Source organism: Triturus cristatus, chromosome 5_1, assembly GCF_964204655.1.
Source record: "Triturus cristatus chromosome 5_1, aTriCri1.1, whole genome shotgun sequence".
NCBI classification, from domain to species: Eukaryota; Metazoa; Chordata; class Amphibia; order Caudata; family Salamandridae; genus Triturus; species Triturus cristatus.
In genome coordinates, this window is record NC_140587.1 from 983437743 (window position 1) to 983454270 (window position 16528).

The following is a 16528-nucleotide window of genomic DNA, read 5'->3' on the forward strand; positions in this document are numbered from 1 at the left end:
TGACAGTCAAAATGTACAATTAAGTACTTTTTTTGTGGTACAATGGCTGAACGCCTTCATCCTTGACCATGGTACCAGGCACTTGTTTGAAATTTGCACTGACCTGACACGAATATATCCAGGACATATGCCTTGAAATTTGTGGCAAGTGGCCATGATGTATGCGTATGTCATAAGTGTGTTTTGGGGAGTGCCCTTTTTATTACATATACAAATCTTACTAGGTCAATTAAGGTGTTTTTTTTAAAAGAGACATTGCAAACTAGAGCCCCATTGGTCTCGATATACAGAGGAGAGATTTTCAAGGTGTGATTGGTGTGGAACATGGGATAAACAGCATCATTGTAGGGTCCAATTGTGAGTGTGCCACTTTGAGGCACATATTACATGCTTTTCTCGCCATCTCACTCTGTCAGCTAAAAGAAGCAAGATGCGAACATATTAATTCCACATCGTTCATGCGTTTATGGCTATTTCCAGGTGCTTAATGTGACCAGTTTGGGTCAAGATTAAGAAAGAGTAGAAGTGTTTAAAAAGAGATTACAAATATATCTTTTCCTCCATCAAAATGATCCTGATGGTGGCTCATAACATCCAATAAGGTCAATTTTATAACTTTTTCCCCCTGAGAGCAGCATTCTGGAGTGGATAAAGGGGGTCCCATGGACCCCCCCCCCGATATCCCCTTGCAGGCGGATGCAGTCCGTGACTGCAGCCGCCCGCAAGGGGATCTCTAATCTTCCGTCAAAGTGCAGGCGGGTTACCGCCTGCATTGTGAAAACACGGAGGGCTTCAAAGCAGCGACTCGGTTTTTCACAGGAATGCACTGCCCCCAGGGCAGCGCGAGTTCGCGGCTGCCCTGGAGGGCAGCGCATCTATGGTAATACGGTGCATTTTCATTGTTTGCTCTGTGTGCACCCTTGTAAAAGGTGCGTCCAGCACAAACAATGAAAATGCGCCTTTATACAGCCCCAGTTGGGCATCGATTGCTATGGTAGAATCATTTAGTGAACTGGGCAGCTTTCTGAATCAATGTTTTATGGCTTGCTCACTATGATTTTCACACCTTCTAAGCCATAATACACCACACGCAAGCCTTCTGTTCTACCTCGGCACCCACATGGATAGCAGTCGCATGGTTGCTCACGTTGAGCTTTCATGACAGTGCACCTTTCTGATTAAATAAACATATATAACTGATCACCTTCAGGCGTTTCATATATGAAGGAAATGTTTATAACATTACACCCTTTCATGGGCGTCCGCAGGGGGGGCAAGGAGGGGTGCGTGCCCCCCTTGAGCGCACCTCCTTGCCCCCCCTGTGGCCGCCCATGCTTTTACGGACGCCTTTTGTCCATAATTACGGGCCCTGCAGGGAGCAGAGCTGTTCCCTGCCAGAGGCCTCAACTCCCTGATGGGGCGCCTAGCACTCCTCGCAGCCCTCCCGCCCATTGTCATTCTGTCTGTGGCTGATTATCATAAACAGAATGACAATGGCCAGTTTGAGCTGCGCGCCACAAGCACGAGTGGTTAGGTCTGAACACCAAGACCTCCTTTTAACACTGTGTAGCCTGAGAGCAAGGGCTCTTCTGAATGAAGTTCTGGGGGGAGTCGATGCATTATCCTCCCAAGTCAAAAATTGAGGTTGCAGCATAGCCCGGATTTCACATCCCACTAAAACGTACACAAACTTGTGTCAATAACATATCTATCTGCCAGTATGCACCCTATCATGTCTGGCAGGACGTCCCGACCCTGTGTTTCACTGCCTCATATCCCCCTGTGCCCCACTCCCCGCGCTCACTGCCTTATATCCCTCTGTACCCCACACCTCGCGCTCACTGCCACAACATATCCCTCTGTAGCCCACACCTCGTGCTCACTGCCACAACATATCCCTCTGTACCCCGCACCTCGTGCTCACTGCCACATATCCCTCTGTATACCACTCCTCACACTCACTGCCTGATCGCTCACTTTACCCTGCCATTCATCTTCTATGTGTTCTCTCCCCTTCCACTCGTCCTACCTCTGTTCACCCCCTTATTTCTATTAGTACCTTACTCCTTTCTCAATACCGCTACTTCTTTTCCTCTTCAGTAACATCTCTCGGACACATCTCTGCACTTCCTTTATATCAAAGCACCCCTCTACCTCACCTGTCTACCTCAGTCTTTATTATTCCCTCTTCCTCAGCTGTCTCTACCTGTCTCTGACACACCTCTCCCTCTCTCTACCTGGCCCTCTCACATTCTACGACTGCGTTATTCTCCCCTCTCCAGCTTTGATTTACCTGAATCTTTTTCTTCTACACCTCACTTCTTTGTCTACCCTTCACCCCTCGCTACCCTTCTGTTTGCCTCACTACGGTCTTTGCCCGACCCACCTTTCAGTGCCTCTTCCCATTTCGCCTCCCTCCCTCACAGCGCTCTCCTAGCATGCATCTGTTTCTCCCCTCACCACCAAGCCTGCCTCTACCCCTCCTTACCTTTCTAACCAGTCTAACTTTCTACCTTCCTGCTATTCCAGGTAGTGAACCTTTCATTTCACCCCTCCGCATTCAAATTGAGTAGGTCATTGCTGTGCTCCCATCCCGACATCAAGACCCATTCCCCTAGCCTCTCAACATGCCCATATATAACAACAAGCATTGGCATAGCCAATAGGTCTCGCCTTTGGAACCTGCTGCAGAACGAAATACTTATAAGGTCCCAAAGGCGAGACCTATTGGCTATGCCAATGCTTGTTTTTCTCTGCTTGGCCTGAGCATTACCCGATCCTGATTGTCTGCCATTTTAGCCCCGCCCCTATTGATTAACATTAGCCACGCCCCTTCATTTGCCAGGTTAGCACCCCCAGGAAAAATTTCTGCGGACGCCCATGCACCCTTTGTAAGTGAAATACCATAATACCCCTTCTGCCTCTGGTTTTGGAGGTCTTTAAAAGTCCTCTTGCTACGAATCAAGCCTACAACTCAGGCAGAAATACTTTCACAACTGGGATAGTGAACATCAGCGGGATATACCGCCATATTACAGTGATGTCTCAATCATTCATAATTAAGAGCGACCAAAGCAGTGATTTAAAAATGTTCTTACCTTAAGGGCACTCTATTCATGATTGAGGCATTTGTGTCATCTCCTTTCCACCTATGGGAGCCCTCTGTTTGGTAAAACACCCAAAGATCGATAACAGACAAGGCAGAGCTCTTATTCCAGTAGTAATGCTGGGAGCTACCAGAGTATTTCCTTTTAAGAATTACATTAGTTGGTCTGAGGTTTGAGAATGATTTATACTCACAACGTCTGTTTCAAGCAAGTTTAAAACGTTAATTTTGTCATGCTTTTCTAGTGCACAAATGGTGGACTTTGAATGTCTTAAACAGGTTCAAAAGATTAGACTTTGAAAGAAAAGATGGATTTAGAATGAAGAAATGTAATAATGTTTTTAGAAAATATCTGATTACCATTAAATTACATAGACTATAATGAATGATAAACCACTATTGTTTGTTGGCACTGCTAATCCTTTCCTCTGTCTTGGGTAGTAGAGAGCGCCGCCCATGCTGTAAAGATCTAAAATACACTACTATGCCAGCCTCTTGATTAGAGGAACATCTTTGAGAGGAAATACATTTTGGAGAGATTTAATCCCTTTAGCTAGAGTTCATTGAGCACAGCTTCTACTTAGCTCTCTCAGATTTGGACCACTGAAGCTCATTCACTAAGAACATTTGTATTAGGCTGCATACCCTAAAAACAGTATCCACGTGAGAGAGACAGGTTTAGAAGAGCTTCACCATCATAGCTTAAAATATATTGACATTATTGAAGTCACCTCTTTTTAGGTACAAATAGCTAACACTGTGGTCTTTCTTAATATGTTTATTGAATCATTCTAAAATCTGCTTTGTAGATGTATAAGAACGCAATTAAACAGTTGATAAAGTATGACTTAGTTTGTACCATTCTCCCTGTATGATAGGAAAAGTTTCAAATCAACATAGGGACTGCATTCAGGTGACTTTTCGTTCTGTATAGATCGATGTGTTTGATTCTGCATCAAAAAAGGCCTACAGCTGCTAAATATATCTGGAAGCCTTAACTTCACCCTCTCACCCCTCCAGCGAGGAACGCCTTAGAGGTCACTGGCACTGCTTGTGCCCCTTCCCAGTGTGAGCCCTCTAGGGTTCATTCTAATTGTGCACCACCACCTAGATGGTGCACAGTGAGTGAGTTCCTGGCTCAATGGTATGTTGCGGGTAAACAGACAAATCCTTTCCCTCAGTCGCAATGGACCACATCTGATGAAAATGGGAGAGGACCCACTGTAGACTTTGAGGGTTTAACATGTGCACAAGCACAATCAGTATTACTAAATAGAATACATACATGCATACAGCACATTCTGTGCTATGGAAGTGCCTCAGGGGTGTGAAAGGAATGTGCGTGTGGAACTGACTGATTGTTTTTTAATAGTATTTGCATATCACACAGTACAAGCATAATATGCCTGACGTGAGAGATTTCTCAGCACCCACGTAGTCATGCTGTGCACTGATCAGATATTCTATACCAATCTACAAAGAAGATTTGCATAAAGGGTCTTCCAAAATACAAGGCTGTCAAACAGAAGGTACTAGCACATATTTGGAGACCAAGCAACAACCAGAGTTGTCACAAAGCTCATATTAAGTATTAAAATGTATTTTCCCCCCAGTCCGGTGATGCAGAGTGAGGCTAAGTCAAATGAAACATGCACAAATGTTTGTGACAGTCATTTGATGAATTCCATGTATCACCATCAGAAGCTTCTCCTCCAAAGTCTTAGCATCTCATGGTACTCTGGTAACACAGTTGTTTCTTCCATCGTGCATGCCTTCCACCGGATTAATTCTAATTCATCCACATGGCCCCATCCTCACCAAGCAAGAAGGCAGGATTTGGAAGAGAAACAGATAAGATTAAAGGATAGAGAGTGTTGCTGGGATTCTGCACACACACAGAACTATGTGCAGGAAAACAGGACCTCAGTGTGTAGGGGCTAAGCCTTTCTACCGCCTCAGTACCCAAAATCCAAGAACCGACAAGCTATAGTGTCTCATTCGTTTGCCTACATAATCACAAAGCTACAAATGATTAGACAACCCAGAACACAACACTCCCGACTCTCTCAGGAATCGCGGTAACAAGAAGTACGCTTTCGCTCATTTACTCGTACTTGACCACAATAAGAATAAACAGAGTCACTGTTATAGTTCAAAATGTTTATTTTAACTATAGAGCTCTAAAATGCAGTATACAAGCCACTACCAGCAGCAAAATGCATACATCTAAAACAGTTAGCAGTGTAGCAAGTCCCTAGACTATGAAAGGGGATGTCATCGTATACAGACAGTGGATAAAGGACTATTAGGCCTAACCACCCTCCCCTTGGAAAGAAGAAATTATTTTTATATAAAAGAAGATCTCTGGGTTTTGTCGGCAGACCCCATACCTTAGTGCCTAGATTGTAGTTTTTACATCATAGGAACAGCATAGCTCTTCTCCTTGGAAAGGTCCCTCTCCAAGTGTGTGTTAAACCAACATGCAACCCCATAATATCAAACCACGGGTTTCCAGCAGCTGCAGCTGTGTAGCCTGTTGTGTGTAAGTGCTAGGGACTGACCAGAACAGAATAACAAGGGGCATTGTTTATCGTCCTTGCACTCCGTGTTCAGACTAAACTCCAGGAACAGGCAGAAAACAAAGAAAGCGGACATTTCTCATGTGAAAGGCACAAACAGAGTCTTGCATAATAAAGTCATTTAGTAACATACGCAAAAGCAGCATCATGGCAGCAGAGCTCATGCTAACTTAGCAATGTTGACAATGTCCCCAACGGCCATACAACAAGAGGGGGTAAAAGAGGGGCTGCAAATGGGGGAAAGAGATCACAGTTGTAGAGATGAGAAATAACATTTGTATTGTATAAGGAAACGCCCATGTGTCTTCCATGTATGTGCACACATTCAGATATTGTTTCCTATGTGAACAATTATCATGTCGTAAAACGTGTATGTTTCAAAAACAAAAATGAATCATTGCGAGTAAAGGAACTTTGTTTTTATAAATTAGTTTTGGCACTGCGACTATAGAGTGAGTATGTTGTATGTAGGTTTATCTGCTTTATTTTCAGCATGGCAAAGGACAATCTATGCAGTTATAACTCATCATTGCTCTTTCAATCATTTAGGAAACATGAACACAAAAGAGGCCTGCTACAAAGACTTGCGAGTTCAAGTGAACACATCTTTATGCAATCCGAAAACAAGACCAGTCACTGGCCCCGTCCCATGCAATCTGCAAGCCTGTCCACCCAGGTAAGAAGACACCATGTTACAAATGTCCTAACTTCGCTCTCATAATGAGTACATTTGCATCTAAAAGGGAAGGCAACAGTGTTGTGTTTTATCCTTTTACTTCTATTTTACCACAATGAACTACACTATAGTAATTGAGTTGTTTCTGGATTCTATGCTCGATGTGATCATTACTCAACTCATAAAAACTCATTAACATTAATTGATAGTTTTGGTTTCAGAACAATGAAAGGCCTCTTTGACCCTGACATAATTAAAACCTGATGCATTATGCATTAAGTTTCATTGATGTTAATGCAGACTTTCTCCATTTGAGAAAATTAAACTAAAAAGGTGAACTTTTCTGTCTTCTTGCTTTCTTGCTGTCAAGGAATTTCCTTGATATACAGGTTGAGCTTATTAAAAATGTACATAGACTATTCGCTTTCCTCTCCCTTCCTATTTTCCTATTGATTTCCTAATCGTTTTCTGTTTAGGACTGGAAAAATATCTGCTAATAGTGTAAGAGATAACTATGCCTTTATTATGACCTTAGACACATGCACAATGTCAAAATAAAAAGTTACCAAACAAAAGATTTCTGAACTGTGACATGTAGGCTCAAAGAAACTTTTTTAGCCAACTGGGCTATTACCTCAGCTCTTTTGTGAAATGTAATCTTCTTCCCTGCCCCCTTATATGGCCTTTTCTATTTTTTAGGACACATGACGGAACCCTGTGTTCCTAAATGGCTGCCAGAAGAGAAACCTTTCTCTTACAGCAGTCAATCAGATCTCACAGACCCATGGATCCAGCTCTGGTTCCGCGGATCCAAAGGGGTTAATGGGCGTAAAAGGTTCCCTCACCCAACCATAGCCCGTGTTTTTTTTTTTTTTATTGTTGAATTAATGAATTACTAGTGAATTCCAAATGACAAAGATAAACAAAAGCATTAACCATTTGAAGCCCACACTGGAACGTTTTTAAGAACTTATGTCTAAAAATAAAATGCTGACTGGATTTACACCAAACCCAAAAAGGGGGGCAATCTGAGTAAAGGTCTATGTGCGTGCCATGTTTAGTGTAAATCTATTGAGCGTTTGAGGAGTAGATGTGAGCACAATTTCCCATTGGAGCCTTAAATGAAAACCCTTTTTTTCACCCTCACTTTTTTTTCTGTGGGGCGAATTTCACAAAGCGGTGCGTGCCAGAACTTAGCTGGATAAGTAAGGAGACTGTCAAATCCATCAGCTAAGTCAAAAGTTATAGGCAAATCAAAAATTGCTTTTCAATGGAAACAGCTTCTGAACAATAGTGTCTAATGCAATTGTGTGGTGTAATGTTATAATATAGTTGATGAAAAAAACAAAGGTTAAAACGAAGTTATAGATAGGAAAACATAATTTATTCTTTATATACAAACCCAACTTAAACTATACAAGCTCTAGAAATTTTAAAGTTATAGTTAAAACTTACATTTCAAATGTATGCACCACTAGTTAAAACTTACATTTATCAATTACGCACCACCTTCAATTTACTATATATTTTGCACCTCCATACACATTCTTACATCAATCGTCACACTACATTAACTATAACTCGCCCTTTCTCCATGAACTGGTTATATACCCTTTCGTATTATATAACTTATACCATGTGAAATCGTAGCAGTAATAATAAGACTTATGACATCTGAAATGACATAATTTCTCCAAATACAGTGCATGGTAGAGTGGCAAGTTATAATTAAGGTAGTGTGGCGACTGAGTCTGGAAGAATGTGTACGGAGATGTGTGGTAATAGGTAGGGGGAAAATAATTTAATATTGACCTATTTCTGAAGGCGCAAGGCAAAATACAGCCAAAAAACCTAAAAACAACATGGCTGCATTTAACTTTTGCAAAGGCATTCATTAGCCAATCACATAATGACTTGCCATCACTATCTTCTGCAGTACGAAATACCATGAAATTCTGTGAAGTTTCGTGAAAGTACCGCAACAACAGACATAACTAAGTTAAAATGTCTTATAACTTAAAAAATACTTACCCTTCTTACCTGTAGCACCCCAAAGGATCCTCTGAGCACCATAATGTGTAATCCTGCTTAATTTCTTTGAAATTTGTCGAGCTGTTTTCGTGCTACTTCTGAGTCCAAAGTCTATGGGAAAAGCATTGGTGCCTAAATGCGTTTTGGGAACCCCTTTTTTCTTTGCAGCCCTGTGAAGAATCTCCCTGAACCTTTGCATACTCCACTAATGTAGAAAGTGGAGTAGGCCTGCAAAGGTTTGTGGAGATATGTCAAAAAGGGCGCAAAGTTATTAGTGACCAAGTTCCAAGGATTGAATTCCTATACTTGGGAATCCTAACTAAAACGTCAGAGTGGCTACGGCCACTCTATAATATTTATGGCTCCTTCATATGGAGCACCTGATAACTCCCCGGACATTCTGATTCTGCTCACCTCAAATGTCTGTTCTAGCAGAATTTTTAAGCATAGGATTAGCATAGTGCCATCCACATTGAAGTAGAAAGTAACAAAGCCTTTTGCTATTTTTATAACAAAACCCTTAAGCATAGGACTAGCTAGTGTCATCGACGTCAAGCTGGAAAATGACAAAAGCCTTTTACCACTCCAGGCACAGTAGTACAGCTTTGGAGTGGTAAAATACCATCCAAGCGACCTGAAACAATATCTCCCACTTAACAAATCACCTTGAAGCTTTTCAGGAAGGAGCAGAGGTGGATGATAGGCAAGATTTGTGAAGATTTGTTGTTAGCAAACCAAACTATTAATGTCCAATGGAAACCTAGTCCTAACTATCCCTACACTGTGGCGACTGCCACTGTGTAATATATTTTGGTGAGTGTCTGTGTGTGTATTTAAGTATATATAGACGTATTTTTAATAGATTGTTTTGGTTACAGCAGAATGGCAATAACACCTGCCAGGCCCTCAGTCTCTCTTAAGAAATGCAAGCAAAGATTATCACAGCACAAATCTTCTACCTTCAGGGTTTGTCAAACACAAAAACTGTTGCCTAGTTGGGTAATCTTTACGATTTCATGTAACAAAATACATGTCCATGGAGTTTAACACAGTGTAATAATCATCTAGCCTTAAGACCTCAACACAATTCATGATAAATATGTCAGGCACATGTCTTAAATTCGTATAATAAACAGATTAGACTATTGCATCTAGAATAACATTTCATTTTCTAATGAACCAATTAGGCTTATTGCCTATAAAATTGGCTTATCACCATAAATAATCACCTGATGCCTGTTATATTAAGCATATGCTTTTCAAAAAGCAACTATCAGGCAGACAGTTGTAAAATTATAGATATGTACAGTTGGCAAACAAATATAAAACACCTCCTATCGGTGATATAAAAGATTACAACTGCCAATCATCTCTCCCTGGGTTTTCCAGAAGGATAACCAACACCGAAACCCTTGCCTACTACAGTAATCTTCGAGACTCCATGTAAGAAAATGCCTGTCTGAAGGTTTTAGCACAATGTAATAACAATCCAACATTAAAGGCCTGTTTCCTTTAAAACATTCTTTTGCCAATAACTATACCAGGCCTACTGTATTTATCATAACTTTTCATAATACAAAAGATCTTTCCTATTGCATCACAGACAACTTTTCCCAATGAACCAGTCAGGCCGTGGCCTTTACAAATATGCAGTGCCTGTTTAACTTGGTCAAACAAAGATTATCAAAGTGCAATTCTACTATACCACTTTGCCAGAGAGGGTGTACAGCACCTAAACCCTTGATTAATCCAGTAGTCTGAGAGTAAACAAAGTTTAGTAAGCTCTTTTGACTCCATTCCTGTTACTGTCTTCATGAACCTTGAAGCCAGGGGTAGCAGGACAGTGCCAGTGGAGGAAAGAGCAAGGCTGGGGTAACAGCTGCTCCTCTGGTGCCTCTTAATTGTTGTTCATAGAAACGATGAGAGACATATAGAAGCATATTGTTTCTATGCAATACACAGTAGGTAAAGAGGCAGTGACAACGGGCTTGGTGTACAAACACCCATTTTCAAACCAGAATGAGCAATTTGTAAACTATCACATTGAAAATGGGTATGCAATTTGCAGTTTAACTTATGTACTAATAAGTAACATCACAAAGTGTCAACTTGCAGGGTTGCAAACCACCTGCCTAATGAATAATAATTAGGCAATTCACAGTTTGTGACCACACGTGAATGGCTATGAATGCAGATATGGAGGTCTGTAAGGGACAGCAGACCTTTGCTCCTGCATTTGCATTCTCAAGTGGGAAAACTTTTTCAGGGGAGCAGTCAGTGGTCCTCTGGCACGAAATGGATCCCATAGAGGGAGGCTTTCTCAAGGAGAATCAGCAACTGATCTAAGGTTTTCAACCAGAATTGCAGTCACAAATCTTGGATACAAACATTTGTGACTGGTAAATTTGGAGGGGACACCTTTTAAAGCCCACTCCTGTTTGTGATTTAAAGTTACAGAAGCCGTTTTGCAAGTCTGAAAGACTTTTCTGACTCATCAAAGGACTTTTATAGTAAAAACCCATTTTATAGTCACAAATTCACAGATTTTGCAAATTGACGGCTTTGCACCAGCAAGGGGCTTTGCACATCTGGCCTAAGAATTGGTTTCCAAAACTGAAAACTTCCTCACCAACACCTAAATACTTATCACAGAGAGAGAATGAATGCGCCACACTGCACACCAGCCTATGCAGACCTTGTAGTGACACACAGGGTAGTGTGAAGTGAGACAAAGCCCCTTCTAGTGTTCATGCTATCTTTGTCCAAGAGAGAACAAAGTGGAGCTTTAAGGTAATTCCCTTCAGAGTTCTGTCATAAATCTGTACCCATTTGGAAGAGAAATGGATAAGTAAAAGAATGCCTTTCAGATCAAACCAAGGACCAGCTTTAAGTGAGCAAGGAGGAGTCACATACTGTTAACCTTCCGTATGTTTATTACCCACTAGCTACCTTTGGACTTGCTTACCTTATATAAGACCAAAGTCTTCTTCAAACCAGGATAGGCGAATGAATGACTATAGGACAGCTCGGGGAGCTAAGTACCAATTATTTATAATGCTTGTGAATGGCAGAAATGTGGTATGAAACACTATATAAAAACAAGTTAATATCATCTATAGCTCTCTAAGCATCTGTACCCTTGCTGGGTGTAGAAATGTGCAAGATATATAAGTTATAGAAAGCCAACTAAGACCTGAATTATGGGCCTGTTCAACATGAGAGATAAAACAAGTTATCTATTGAAAGCCGATCAGGGTTCCATCATGACCTAGTGTGATTGTAAGGAGGAAGGGCCTCAGTTGGAAAGCCACTTCACATAAATCTGAGGCATGGCCCTTGTCCAATACTGAGAGGAAGGAGTAAGCTACAGAGAGTTGTTAATAATGCCTTGATGAACCTATTTCGGATTAAAAGAAAGAATGTTCTGTGACCATGGTATTTTTCTAGGATGCAGTGGTAGTGTTTTAAAGGATATGGACCATGAGGCTTTGGGGGAGGAACTTCTTAGAAAGTATAGAAACACTGTACCACAATGGCAGCTCTCTGTAGCTTGCACTGGGATAACTTTGAGCACAATGGTTGCTATCTACTGCTTGCACTTTGACAAACTGAAGCACAGTGGGTGCGCTCTGTAACTTGTACTGTGACAAAATGGAGCACTATGCATGTTGTATCTTACACTGGTCAAACTGGGGCACAATGGCCGCTCTCTGTAGCTTATAATGAGTCAAATTGAAGCACAATGGTGGTGCTCTGTAGATTACACTGGGCCAAACTGGAGGACAATGGTTGCATTCTATAGCTTACACTGGGACAAATTGGAGCACAATAACTGCTCATTGTCCCTGTAGCTTAGACTGGGACAAATTAGAGTACAATGAATGTCCACTACAGCTTACACTGGGATGTAATGGAGCACAAACTGCCTTCTGTAGCTCATAATGGAACAAACTGGAGCTCAATGTCATGTTATGTGTATTTGTGAAGCGCACAATCCACAGCGAGAGTATCATGGCACTGGGCAGGTGTGTATGCATAGCCTTGCTTATGATAAGTTGGTTAATTGAAAGCTAGGTCTTCATCTTCTTGCGGAATTCAAGAAGAGAGGAGGAGGCTCCAATGTGGAGTGGAAGGTTGTTCCATGGTTTAGGAGTGATGTAAGAAAATGAGCTTCCTCCTGATCTGGTCCTGTATATGTGGGGGATGTGTGTGAGCAGGCGTCCTGCAGAGCAGAGGTGAATGGGTGGTTGGTGGAAGGAGATGCGACTGTTCAGGTAGTTGGGGCCTGAGTTGTGTAGTACCTTGAATTGAATGTGTGTGAGGAGTTTGATTTGAGAGCAATTGTGCATCTTAGCCAGTGTAGCCTAAGGTGTGATTTGAGGTCTGTGTGGGAGGTTGAGGATAGATCTGGTGCCGAGTTCTGGATGGTTTTAGTCATTTAGTGAGTTGCTTAGTTAGGGGGTGCTCCCACAGTCCAACTTGCTGGTGATTAGAGCATGAGTGACAGTTTTTCTAGTGTTGCTTAGGGGCCATTTGAAGATCTTCCTCAGCATCTTCAGGGTATGGTATCAGGATGCAGTGATGGTCATGTTTAGTTTGCTGTCGATTCTTCAGCACAGTGATAGCACTCTGTATACAACACTGTGACAAATTGGAGCACAACGAATGCACTTTGCAGCTTGAACTGGCATAAAATGTAGCAAAAGGATTGCACTTTGTAGCTGAAACTAGGCCACATTGGCGCACATTGTTTGCACTCTGTAGTATACACTGGGACACTAAAAATTGGTCTTTGAAAATAAATAAAAAGTTCAGTTGAGATTTAATTTCTCATTTCTTCATTATGAATGTGTCATTATGAATCTTCCAAATGGGCAATTACTTTCAGTATGGAAAATAGATGAACGGTTCAGATTACCAGCATATTAACAGCACATCTTCAAATAATAATGTACATTTTAAAGATAAAATGTCTCTATATGGAAAATGTTGGTTTATTACCAAGGATGAGTTAAAACACATCACCCTTCTGATCCTACAGAAGACATGGTCATTGAGAGACCCCTTCAGAAAAGTTTTGTCTGCAGTGGAAACCTTTTTTGTTCAGATAGGGTTCGTGAAAAAAGTATATTTGTAACATTATGTTACTGCATTTTAGAGCAGTTATTTTTTCTCTGTTCATACTGCTCTGAAAAACTGATAATGTACTCGACAAACCCTAAGATGTGATTTTGATGTTCGGATATAGCCTCAACTTTCTCATGTTGATGAATGTGGGCACTTGAGTGGTACATATGCCAATGTTATTTCGTATTATTTATTACAGGGAGACCTGATTATAAATGAAAGATTTGAACATAGCATATTTCCAAAAACTGAATACCCTGGCTGTAGTAGAAATGGCGATCGGCGTCAGTTTTCATACAAATTAGCAATTAGAAACCCTACACTGCCTCACGCTGTGCATACAGATTGATTGCATGGAAAGCAAAAAATGTTGGATTACTGTCAAAATTCACAATCATCGCGCTAATGAAATCCCACCGGGGACTAGTTCTCTGCAGGGCGCGGAATGTTTGCAGTTCCCGGATGCCTCTGTAATACGAAGCTGATGAACACTTTTGAAGGGTCTTGTGATGGAAACAACACTCTATCCAAATTAACTATTGAACTAAGACGTTTTAAATTTCCTTATTGAAACAGGAGGTGTTCTCATATTCTGTTAGATTATTCCCAATAATCTCTATAAGAGGTTGGGGTTAAAAATGTCTGTGCAAAACAGAAAATCAGACTAGTATTACAGTAAATATTTAAGCTAATTCAATAATACTTTGTATAATGCGGCACACATAGAAAGAGGAAAAAATGAAAAATAAGGATAATTACACATCACATGGGGAGCCTTAGCGTTTTGATGTATACCATGTCTGCCACTTATGGTAAGTTTGGGAATGTGCCAAAATCAATTGGTGTTGCATGGGAACACCCACGCACCACCCATGGAACGCCTCCCTGGGGCAGAGCAACGTAACCGTGATTTGCACTGTGTTGCATTACTCTAGATTTATCACGCCACTCAGTGACTCGCAAGTGGGCCTTGCTTGGCTTGCCGAATTGGATTTTAAGGTTTATGTCGCTTTTGCACCCATTGTATGGCGCAAAAGCAATGCAACCCCTTGATAAATATGCCTCTACTTATCTAATGCAATTCAGAAAAGTGTTGCTTGATCTCTTATGCCACTGCACTCTACTCTGCACCACTCTACTGTACGCCACTACACTCTGCATCACTCTACGCCACTCTAATCTATTCTGCACTACTGCACTCTATACCACTACAATCTGCATCACTCCATGCTACTCTAATCTATTCTGTAGTAATGCACTGTATGGCATTACACTCTGCATCACTCCATGCCAATCTAATCGAATCTGCACTCTACACCACTACACCCGACATCACTCCACACCACTCTAATCTACTCTGACCTACTGCACTCCACGCACTATACTCTACTCTACACCACTGAACTCCTCGCCACTCTAGGGGATCAGCATTTGACAGTGCTGGTACTTTAGCAGGATCTGGTGTCACACCCCCATCAGAAAAGATATGGCCAAAGAAGTTTAGCTTTGCCCTATGGGACTCACATTTGTCTGCATTAAAAGTAAAACCTGCTTCAGCAAGTAAATGACATACTTGTGTAAGAGCTTTATCGTGTTCTTTTACTTTACCTTCATAGGCTTAAGCTTTTCCAAATCATAAAACAACGCAAGGAACTGACTTAATATTTCATGGTGAGCATTGATGTTGTGGTTCACGGAAATCAGCCCCGTGTCAGCAGCTGTGTTGACGCTAAGTAGCAAGGCACTTGATGCTGTCCCTTCAAACACATGGATGGGTGCTTGCACCTTCAGTTACTTGTGTTTCATCGCTGCTACACATGAACCTTCTCTTTTTATGGGTGTCCAGCCCATGTATACGTTTTGGTTTTCGATGGCATAAGTTGTGGTAAGGAATGCAATTCATTATATTTCTCCTCAGGCATAATGTTTTCCACGCACCACTGTCGATGATGTCAATGATGAAAGGTATCAAACAACCATTTACTTTCAGTGTTTAAATGACATTGGTGCTTTGGCAGGTCGACTGTTCTTGGACTGACATTTTTCTTCACATGCGCTACTCTACACCTCTGCGCTCTACCCTGCACCACTACACTCTACCCTGCACCACGCCACTCTACACCATTTCACTCTGCTCTGAAACAATCTACTCTATGCCATTGCACTCTATGCCACCCACTGCACTCTACTCTACAACACGTTACTCTGTGCCACTCTATGCTGTAAGACTGCGCTCTTGGCCACTTAACTCAATGCCACTTTAATCTGCATGCTGTGCCACTCTACACCATTTCACTCTGTCACTTGCGTCTATGCCACTCTGTTCTAATCTGCACCACCGTTCTATGCACCACGCTATTCTGTGCCACTGCACTCTACAATACTCTACTCGGCAAGACTGCACTCTCTGTCACTGAACTCAACACCACTCCACTCTGCACCACTGCAATCTACACCATTGTGCTCAATGTTACTGCACACTATGCAACTCTATTCTACTGTGCACCACTGTACTCTACACCACTGCTCTCTGCACCACTCTTCTCTGCACCTCTCAACTCTACTGCACTCTACACAACTATACTCTGCATCACTCCACATGACTAATCTATTCTGCACCACTGCACTCCACGTCACTGCACTCCACGCTACTCTACTCTATTCCACTGCATTCTATGCCACTCTACTCTGCACCGATGCACTCTACCATGCACCACTCCACTCCACCCTGAACCACTCCCCTATATGCCACTTCACTCTACTCTGAAACAAGTTATTCTATGCCATTGCACTCTATTCCACTAAACTCTACTATGCACTACTCTACTCTATGTCACTGCACTCTGTCAATGCACTCTACACAAATGTAATCAGAACCAATGCACTCTATGCCACTGCAATATATGCCAATCTACTCTGCACCACAATAATTTGTGCCATTTCACTCTAGGCCACTCTATGACACTCCATGCTATGATACCCCACAATATAACACTCTACTCCACTCTA

General features: G+C 41.7%; 1 protein-coding gene across 1 annotated transcript in view; it reads left to right on the forward strand.

The window, feature by feature from the left end:
* Positions 1-16528, forward strand: part of ADAMTS16 (ADAM metallopeptidase with thrombospondin type 1 motif 16) — a 637963-nt gene that overhangs the window by 555098 nt on the left and 66337 nt on the right. The window contains exon 18 of the mRNA XM_085606087.1: positions 6235-6361. Within this exon, the coding sequence (XP_085462213.1) occupies positions 6235-6361 (127 nt within the window). The remainder of the gene's footprint in view (positions 1-6234; positions 6362-16528) is intronic.